We start from the raw sequence: 10,479 nt of genomic DNA on the forward strand, positions 1-10,479 counted from the left end.
CCCTCCCCCTTCCTGCCCGCCCCTCCCTCCCTCCCTCCCCGTATTCTCAATGCTGGGAAATGATTGTTGAAGGACTTTTTGCATAAGAAATACACACAACAAAAAACACAACAACAACCCCAAAGCGCCCCCCCCACCACCGTCGACCGCCTTCCTCGACTGCTTCCTCGGCCCCCCCCCCCCGCTGCTAAAACACACCCACCCACCCCAGAAGTGCAGATTGCAAAATTGGCAAAAGGGGGAGGGAGAGGGGAAAAACTTTGCAGAGACCCGGATGGCCTTCTGGAGGGGTGGGGGGCTGGCTGCGGGTTTGTTTCTAGAGGCGCTCGGAGGTGGGGGGATCCCCCCCTCCCAGGGTTTCGCCTTCTCTTTCGTTTTGCAAACCTTGTGTGTGTTTTGGGCCAACCCCCCCGGCAGGAAGAGCCCCGGCCGAACCTTTGCAGCAGGACCCAAAGGAGGAACTGTTGACAATTAAGAGATGAAACTCTTCAAAAGATGGAGGCAGAGAAAGACTCTGGAAGAAGATTGGTGTGTAGTGATATGTTGTTGTTGTTATTATTATGGTGGTGGTGGTTTGGGGAGTTGGTGGCGGAGAGGGGGGGTTGTTTTCAAGCGATTTTGCGGAGATGGTTTGTACGTGAAGAGCGAGAGGCTGCTTGCAGGGCGGAGGGGAGCTGCTGGCGTGCCTGTGTTGGGGCTTTAAACCCCGGGCATTGTTGCTGGGTGTCTTTTAAAGTGCTTTGCAGGAAAACGGCGGCGCCTCTCAAGTGTGATGGGGGGGGCACAGCTGGTGCATTGCATCTCGCCCCCCCCCATCTCCTCCTGCGACCCCTCGATCGTGCGAGCAAAGGAGGAGATCGCAGGAAGCTCCGCTTGCAAGTTGGGCTCAAACACGCTTTGGGGGTTGTTGCTGCCCCCGTAGCCCAGCCAGCGTGTTTGTTGCTGTGTGTGTCTCTCTTTTAAAAAAACGGGGGGGGGGGGGAGATTTAACTCCTTCCTGGCCCCCTTTCCCCCAAACCTTGACTGAAAACACTCCTACCCCTCACCCCCCTCTCGGCCTTGGTTTGTTTTGTTTTAATGCACTGAATGCCACGCTAGGTTTTGAAGAAACGGGGGTGTATTGTGGGGGTTTTGCAAAAGTCGGGGGGGGGGCTCTAGCCCATAAATCCCATGTTACATAATGCAATGTGTTTTTTAAGAGGCTGGCTTCCGGTGTGACTAGGGAAACAGTTGGATTATGTAAATGTGTGCCCGGGCTTGCCTGTTTTGCGTTTCTTCCTGAGAAAGAGTTGCTGGTTTTTCGTTTCCAACGTACGGGCAAGAAAACTCCGCTGTCGTGGGAGGAGCGGGCTGCCTAATAAACTCACCCCCACATGGCTGGCTTTCCTTGTTGCTCGTTTGAATGTGCAGTTTGCTTCTGCGCCCCCCGCTTGCCTTGCCGGTTGAGATTTGCCCACCTGGCCCTTCGTGACCTGACGTCTCAGCCCAGCCCTGGCCACGGGGGGGGTCGGCAGGCCTTCAGGCTGGACTACCGACTTGCAACATTCACGACTGAGTACCGTTCACACGCACACGCGTCCCCTGTTAATTTAGGGTTAGGAATCCTCAAACGGGGTTGAGGGGTATACCGCGCTCCAGTTGCAGAATACATTTTGCTTGCATTTTGAAAACTGGGCTGTCCCCGTCACCATGAGCAATGCGCTGCAAAAGCCATCTTCTGACTTGCACGCTGCAAGCCCTCTGGGCCCATCCTTTCCCCTCCAGGAAATAAGGACCTTATTTTGCGTCCACGTGTGGCTCCTGCAACGACCGAACTTCTGGTCTGTCTGCCCATACCGCATACAGAAAGCATGTTTCGCTCCCGGCCGCCCTTCAAACGAAGCGCTACCTCTACCCGTTTTGCACGTGTGTGCGCCGACGCACACGTGTATGTGTTGTGTTCTCACCCCCTTCCTCGTCCTGCAGCGATCGATCGGCAGGAGGCTGTACGACGAGGACGAGGACCTCTCGGACGTGGAGGAGATCGTCAGCATCCGCGGCTTCAACCTGGAGGAGAAACTGAGGAGCAAAATGTACCGCGGAGACTTTGTGCGACCCATGGAGGGGAAAGGTAACCCGGGGCGCCTCTCCGAGGCCTGGGCCCCAGCACCGGCTTGGGAGACCTTGGCGCGTGTGCGCGTCGCGGGGCGGGGAAGGGGTTTCCCTACCTGCCTGGCGGAAACCCCCGACGGCTTCTTGGCCCACGTGCAAATTGCCTGGCGAAGTTCGTATTTCCCGCCAGCATCCCCTATTCTAGGGGATCCGGTGACGAGGAGCAAGAGGGGAGGAGGAGGAGAGCGGGCTGGGAGAAGAAGAGCCGACGGCTGGGTGACTCACGCCAGGGGAGCCCGGCCGGGAAGCGAACCTGCTGCAGACGTGCGCTTCGCGGGGCGCGCGTCCCTTGACGTGCCGATGGCAGCTTGGAAAGGCAGCGCATGGAAATAGAGAGAGAGAGGGTTTTTAAAGGAAGTGAAATGATTTTGCACCACCGATTTCTACCCCGGCCGCAGCCTCCCCGCCCGGATATGTCCACAGCGGATGGCGGAGTTGACCTGGCCTGCCTTGACGCCCCTGTTGCAGTGGAAGCAGCAAGGCTCTTGCACCCGGCCTGCTCCCTCCTGCCTGTCGGGGGACCTTGGGCCTCCCAGGTGCCCGTCCCTCTTCAATTCAGAGGTCTTGTGCGCGCTTCCTGAAGGGGTTTGGAGGATGCTAGTAGCAACTAGTTTCTTCCCCCCCCCCCCGGAGGCTGCAGGATTGGCCTTGGTGTTCAGGCTTGGGGTACCTGTTTGAGTTAAGCCGTATGCAAGCAATTTACGGTCCAGTTCTTAGTTCTTTATATAATTTTTTGCCACTCTCCCAAGCAATCCACTTGTACGTCTTCCTTTGTGAATCTTTTCTTCTTTTCATGAAATGGCTCCTACAATGTAAGGCCCATTTAACTCGGTTATTATAATATGTAAATCTATATGAAAAAAATATATAGTGGATTTTTTGTTTGTTTCATAAGTTCATCAGTAACATGGAATGGGTGCCAATTCCTACTTCCCCGTTTTTCCATTTTAGAATATTCAACAATAAATATAAATCACATACAACTCCAGTATAGTTTTCTGTGACTTTCCTCCCTGCTCTTCTGCAGTTTCTTATTTTTCTATCAAATTCTTACTGCATATCTTAATTTATCCTTTTTACCCATTTATCCTTTTTAATTCCCTTAGTATATTTACTGCTCGTTTATATCATACCCGCTCATGTTTTTAGTTGTCTACAGTTTGTTTTCATAAATTCAATAAATTCCCCCCATTTTGCTAGAAAGAGTTTATCATCCTGTTCTCTTAATCTTCTGGTAAGTTTAAGCATCTCTGCATATTCCATCAATTTTAGTTGCCAGTCATCGCTTTTTGGGGTCAGTTCCTCTTTCCAGTTTTGTGCATATATCATTCGGGCAGCCATGGTAGCATACATAAATAGATTTTTCTGATCTTTTGGCACCAAGTATACCTAAAAGGAAAGCTGCTGGTTTTCAAACAAAAGTTATTTTAAATATTTTTTTCAATTCATTGTAAATAATTTCCCAGAAGGCTTTTGCAACCTTACAGGACCACCACATGTGAAAAAGTACTTTCTTTCTCTTTACATTTCCAACCTACCAGTATATTGGATTTAGATTTACACATTTTTGCCAGCTTGGTAAGCGTCAAATACCATCTATACATCATCTTCATGTACTTTTCTTTTAACGTGTAGCATGCTGTAAATTTTAAATCTCCTTTCTAAAGTCTTTCCCACGCTGCCATATCAATATTATAGTCTATATCCGTTGCCCAGTGTATCATTGATGATTTAACCATTTCAACCTTTGTTTCCCATTCTAATAATAATTTATACATTTTAGACATTACCTTTTGGTTTTTCTTTAGCAGGTCTTTTTCTAATTGTGAGGTTTGAGTTGTAAAGCCAATTTTTTTAATCAATCTTAAAAGTCTCATTTAGTGGATGATATTGCAGCCAACTTGTTAATAATCCACTTATTTCTTCAAAAAAAGTTAGTTTACTCTCCCCTTCCTTCTCTATTAACAATTCCTATAAGTCACCCAGTCCTCTTCCATGTTCTTTTTCCCCCGCCGCTATGGCTTCTACTGGTGAGAGCCACATTGGTGTTTTCTTTTCCAGCAAGTTTTTATATTTATCCCATACTCTGTATAGATGTTTTCTAATTATATGTTGCTGAAACTTTCATGGATTCCAGTTTTCCCATGCCACAAATATGCATACCAGCAAAATTTATTGTCATGTCCTTCAAGATCCAAAATCTGCGAGTTCTTCAATAAAAACCACTCCTTTAACCAACAAAGACAGAATGTCTCATAGTATAGTCTGGAGAAGCCACATTTCTTTCACAATTTTTTTTGAGCCCTATCTGAAGAAATGGCTTCAAATAGTGGTTTGTTGGCAATAGATGCACCAGAGAAAAACCCCTGGGCAAGGTTTACACATAACACTAGTTTAATAAGCTGATAGGATAAATAATAAATAAAATAAAATAAAATAATAATAGCATTATGTGTGAACCAGCCTAACCTACCTAACAGGGTGGTTGTGAGGATACAATGGAGGCGGAATAACTGTCTTCAGCTTGGAAGGAAGGTGGAGGTTGTAGTCAACAAGGCCCCATCTGCACTAAACATTTAAAGCAGTATTATATTATTTTAAACCAGTGCTTTTTTTGCAGGGGGACGCATACAGTGGTACCTCGGGTTACATATGCTTCAGGTTACATACTCTTCAGGTTACAGACTCCACTAACCCATAAATAATGCTTCAGGTTAAGAACTTTGCTTCAGGATAAGAACAGAAATCTTGCTCCGGCGGCGCGGCGTCAGCAGGAGGCCCCATTAGCTAAAGTGGTGCTTCAGGTTAAGAATAGTTTCAGGTTAAGAACGGACCTCTGGAACCAATTAAGTACTTAACCTGAGGTACCACTGTACTCCTAAACATTTTGTGAATCTTAAGTTTGGCCTCATTGAGGGGTTGTATTTTAATATAAGTAGGAAAATGAGAGTATGCCTAAACGTGTTTTTAGAAAAAAAAGACTGGTTAAGCCACTCTAGGAACTGAAGCTCAGCGAGGGGAACTCTTAGCACCCTTAGTAAACTATACTTCCCAAGATCCAGGGGGGCGTGGGGGTGGAAGTGCTGCCTGTTAAAAGTGATGTGATAGTGCTTTGACGGTATTGTGCAGATAGGGCCCAAGTTGTCTTCATGCTTTGGTTGTGGACTTCCTGGAAGCCTTTTGGAAACTGGGCTAGATGGCTCTTTTGTTGCTCTCTCATGTCTTTTCCCCTCTCTTGTATTTTTCCTTCAACCAGATTTCACTTTTGAGTATGTGCAGCGAGAAGCACTTAGAGTCCCCCTCATCTTCCGAAGTAAGGATGGACTGGGAATTAAGTAAGACAGTACTCCTAATGTTTAACAATATACCGTATTTTTTGCACCATAACACTCACTTTTTTCCTCCTAGAAAGTAAGGGGAAATGTCTGTGTGTGTTATGGAGCGAATGCCTGTGGGTGGCGTGGGGGATCTGCTGCAGTCGTGAGCAGAGGATCCATGGTTCCCCTTCCTTCCCTCCTCCATGGTTACAAAGCATGGATCCACATGGATCCTCAGGATTTTTGCATTGGGCTACTCCAAACTCACTGTCAGATCACATGTCTGTGGCCACAGCATGAACCACAAAAATCATATATCCACTATTTTGTTTAGAATTATTTTTTTCTTGTTTTCCTCCTCTAAAAACTACGCGCGTGTTATGGTCTGGTGCGTGTTATGGAGCGAAAAATACGGTACCTCTGTTTCAATTGGATGCGCAGCTTGCCCCGTCTCAAGGGCCTGGGGTGGGGAATAAAAGCCGCCGGTGGCCTTTCTGAATGACACATACACACAAGGGCCGGCTTTTGGGGGATATCCAAAGGAAGCAAATCCTGAAATAGAGGGACTGGCTACGTTTCGGAGTTTGCCTCCTTTGGAGAGTCTGCAAAACCTGAGTCTGGTCTTCCGGAAGCAAGGCAGAGAAGAGTTTTTCAGATGGCGTGGCATCCCTTTTTAAAGTACCTCTTCTCTTGCCTTGGGAACACTTTCATGCTCATGAAATGGAATGGCCCTCAAGGTGTCATCAGACTTGAGCTCCCATTAGCACAACCCACCATTGGCAGTGGACAGGGAAGACAGGAGCTGGAGGTTCATGGGTCCCCCTTACTAAGCAAATAACTGCTGCTGGCCTCATAAGCCTAGTAGTAGTGGCTGAAGTGCCTGAGCTGTGAACAAGGAATGTCTTAACATTCAAATCCTGGTTGTGCCGTCCGTAAAGCAGGTGGGCTACTCAAAACGTGGCCCCCAAATCTTCAGTCTAATATGGGGGAAACCAGTGCTGACCTACTTAACAGGTCTGCAGTAGGAGAACTAAGTGTCTGTAAAGGTACCCCTGCCCGTCCGGGCCAGTCGTGACCGACTCTAGGGTTGCGTGCTCATCTCGCTCAAGAGGCCGGGAGCCGTCGCCGTCCGAAGACACTTCCGGGTCACGTGGCCAGCGTGACGAAGCTGCAGCTGGCGAGCCAGCACCAGCGCCGCACACAGAAATGTGTCTGTAGCATCCTTCAAATGCTCTAAAAAGTGGTGACATGTATACATACATTAGGAGTTTGGGGTGGGGGGCTTTTTCTGACAAATCCCAGCCACCAGGTCGTTCTTCTCATCCCTGAAATGGCTACGTTTAAAATAGGCAAAACACATTTTTACAACCCTGGGTTGGCCTGTGGAACTCACTACCACAGGTACGGTGAGGTCCAGTAGCCTAAAATGGCTTTTGAGAAAAGAAAACATTAATAAATGGACCGTCGACCTGCAACCCCAATACCCAGAAGCGTAGCTCCCATGTTCAGAGATTATATATCTGCCTGAGTATCTGATTTGAAGAATTCTTAACGCCCTCATTGGGAGCTTTTGTGTGGCATGTAGCCAGCCAAGGTCAGAAGGCAGGTTGGAGCACTGAGGGAGAGGGGCAGCCCAAGATGGCAGTTCTTGTGTAAATTTCCTCTTGTCTGTGTTTACCTCCCTGAATTCAAATTGATCCCCTCCTTCCTTTGCTGATTTCAGGATGCCGGACCCAGATTTCACTGTACGAGATGTCAAGCTGCTAGTTGGTGAGTTTGGTTTAGATACACCGCTTTTTGTGCTTTGGGGGTTGGGGAGAGAGAAAGCGAATTACCTCTGTTGAAGACTGCGTCCAAAAGTATTCAGATGCCCACATATTCCTTGCATAAACTGTACAAATAGGCACACAAAAATGACTAGTTCACACAACTGTATTTGCCTGGTGTACCCACAAATAACCTACGTGACTCCGTTGTCTACCTATCCCTATCTGTGTTAAATTAATCCTCCATATTCAAGGGTAGTGTATCTGAGTATTAGATTCTGGAGACACAACTATGGTTGCTTTCATGCCTTTCTTGTGGGCTTCCTGGAAATACTTGGCTTGATCCTCAGGTCACATCTTAGCATTCTTGTTGTGCCGCATAATAGCCTGAAAGGGTTTGGGTTTGGGGTGAGGAGGATAATATCTCTTTCTGTTACGAAAGTTTTCCTGTGGTGTCACTTGGCGCAAACTTTTATTTACTGTGGGCGACCAGAGACACGGCGCTCACAAGCCTGTTGTCCTTACCATGGCATTTTCCCACTAGGCCACATTGCCTGGGGCAGGTGGGCGTTTTTCCAAAACACCCAGAGGACACCAGGTTGGTGAAGACTGATTGAAGCAGCAGGTACAACTATTTTGCTAAGGATAATGGCGGCCCATTTGCAGGACAACACAAAGACCAAAGGCAGCTATGTCCTAGAAGTCTGCAGTGCCCAGGATCTCTGCCTAATACATACAGAATAAGGATTTTATTGATCCAAATGAAAGTCAAACACTTGCTTGTTAGCCACGACATTAAGTGTTTTTTCCTAGGCCAGAAATGAGACGCCCGCCACTTAGCTAGAGGGCGCATGTAATCTCACAGTTTTTTTCATACTGTGAAGAGGTGAGTTCTTCCCAGGTGGGGTTGGTGTCAGATGGGGATCTGTTGTTGAGCCGCTGTTTTGTTCACGTGTGTGTCTTTTCTTTTAAAGATATAGCATTGCACTGTAAATTTCTTAAATGTATAAAGGCCTTGCTGGATTCATTATGCAGAAAGTTGTTAAAAGAAGTTGCAAAGGACATACTGAACACTAATCTGTATAAATGATGCACATTTGTATACATCTGCAGAATTGTACATAATTTATTCTTCTGCTAGCCATGTAGCTATACAGAAGCCTTACCACAGAGTACAGTCATACCTTGGGTTACAGACGCTTCAGGTTGCACGTTTTTGGGTTACGGACGCGCCGAAACCTGGAAGTACCAAAACAGGTTAATTCCGGGTTTTGGCGCATGCGCAGAACCACTAAATTGCGCTATGCGCAGAAGTGCCGAATTGCAACCCGTGCGTGCGCAGGCGCTGCGGGTTGCGAACGTGCCTCCCCCACAGATCAATTTCGCAACCTGAGCTTCCATTGTACTGTATTTTTCGCCGCATAGGACGCACCATGTTTTTTGGGGGGGAAATAAAGAAAAAAAAATTATTTTCCCCCCAGGCGCTTGTGGGGCCGGGAGCAGGGAGAAGCGCTCTTGTCCCCGCCGCTCGCCTTCAGATCAGGTCTGGGGACAGGGGGAAGACGCGCTGCGCCTCCCAGCTGTCCCCGGAGCTTGCGGGGCTGGCAGCGGGGTCTCCCCGCCGTCAGCATCCAAACCACTTCGGGAGACAGCGGGATGGCAGCGTTCCGCCTCCCTCTGTCCCCCGACCTTGTGGGGCTGGGGCTCTCCTGAAGCCTGGAGAGCGAGAGGGGTCAGTGCGCACCGACCCCTCTCGCTCTCCAGGCTTCAACGAAAGCCTTCATTCGCCCCATAGGACGCACACACATTTCCCCTTCATTTTGGAGGGGAAAAACTGCGTCCTATAGGGCGAAAAATACGGTAATTCTTCTTTCTTGCCAGCTTAGGCTTCTGGGTATTGCCAGATACCATCCAGATACCTTCAAGCCTATCTGTTTAACCATGCGGGCTGAAAACTTGCTTTGAAAACGAAACATCCCTGAAAGATAGAAAGCTGAGATCCAGTGTTCTGTTATGCACTTGGCTGTTGGAATCACAGTTATATATCACAGCATAATGTCGCTAGTGCTGCTGCACTGTGGGAGCACATGCTTGTGCTGGGAGAAGAGTGGCTTTATGGAACAGACTCCCTCGGAAGGTTGTGGACTCTCCTTCCTTGGAGGTTTTAAAGCAGAGTGGATGGCCATCTGTCAGGGATGCTTTATCTGAGATTCCTGCAGTTGCAGGGGGTTGGACTAGATGACCCTCAGACCTTCCCAACTTTCATCCTATGATTCTATGGTTCATGTAAGTTGAGTTTCTCTTGAACTAGGTTAAACCTGGGACAAGAGCAGCAAGGAATGGCTGGCTTGATTTTGCCCAGCTGCAGTGCCCCCACTGCTGGTGGTGAAAGGGTAGCATTGCAGCTTCTGGCCTGGCGGACGTTAGATCACAAATGGAGCCGATAGGTTCCCATCTGGCTCTCTAAAGGTCCTGATCCTCGCCTGCCTCCTCAGTGTCCAAGCTGTTGCACTATCTGCTTGCTTGCAGGACAAGTGTCGCTGGCAGAGAACGGCTGACAACATCTGTACATGGCAAGTGAGGACCTTTTGGGACCCTCAGCAGCAGGTGTGGGGCACACAGAGATGTGCTTGGCACTCTGTGAAATGTGGCCCCTGTCAGTGTCCATTTTTAGTGTTAGGTCAGAGGGTTTGTGTGTGTGTGTTAAGATTGCATCTAATCCATCAGCCTGAGCCAACATAATAAATGTAGACGTGGCATACTTTTTAACAACAAAGCAAAGTGAAATAGAACAAAATCCTTAGCTTGGACCGCTGGGTGGGGTGCAAGTATTTCAATTCCTCGTGCCACTCTTTTTTGCAGAGAAAAATGCTTGCATTAGTTCCTTTTAGCCTCACAACAACCCTGCAGGGCGGGTCTGGGCTAGAGGGAGGGTGATCTTGAAGATCTGAGCTAGCTGCAGCCCTTTGAAGGATGCTTTAATGACTTTGAGGTCTCGTGTGTGTGGTCTCTCTTTCTTGCTTTTAGGATCAAGTTTATTAGCTAGAAGCCTTTCCATCTCTGGGCCGCAGCAAGGAGTTAATGGCACCACTTGGATTTAACAAGCTAGAGTAATTGTCTCTTTCCTTTTAAAGGGAAGTTTAACGGTTTTCTCTCGTCTTTGGGGGGGGGGGGAAGATGCCCACTCCTTTTTCCTTTCCTCTCCCTATGCGCTGCCCTGGCAGCATCAGGCAGGTGGATCAGGC

General features: G+C 48.2%; 1 protein-coding gene across 5 annotated transcripts in view; it reads left to right on the forward strand.

Annotated features, from left to right (window-relative positions):
- Nucleotides 1-223: 223 nt before the first annotated feature.
- The window catches only part of KDM2B (lysine demethylase 2B), an 86,055-nt gene continuing 75,799 nt past the window's right edge, over nucleotides 224-10,479 (forward strand). Inside the window, exons 1-4 of one of the 5 annotated variants that reach the window (XM_083418149.1) lie at nucleotides 224-528; nucleotides 1,966-2,110; nucleotides 5,408-5,464; nucleotides 7,192-7,238. In XM_083418149.1, the coding sequence (XP_083274275.1) occupies nucleotides 7,193-7,238 (46 nt within the window). In that variant the 5' untranslated portion in view covers nucleotides 224-528; nucleotides 1,966-2,110; nucleotides 5,408-5,464; nucleotide 7,192. Of the gene's footprint in view, nucleotides 529-1,965; nucleotides 2,111-2,929; nucleotides 2,964-5,407; nucleotides 5,487-7,191; nucleotides 7,239-10,479 lie in introns of those variants that run through there. The other 4 variants (XM_083418146.1, XM_083418145.1, XM_083418148.1 and 1 more) reach the window with 4 other exon arrangements.

This window comes from Podarcis tiliguerta, assembly GCF_965153285.1.
Source record: "Podarcis tiliguerta genome assembly, chromosome: 16".
Taxonomy (NCBI): domain Eukaryota; kingdom Metazoa; phylum Chordata; class Lepidosauria; order Squamata; family Lacertidae; genus Podarcis; species Podarcis tiliguerta.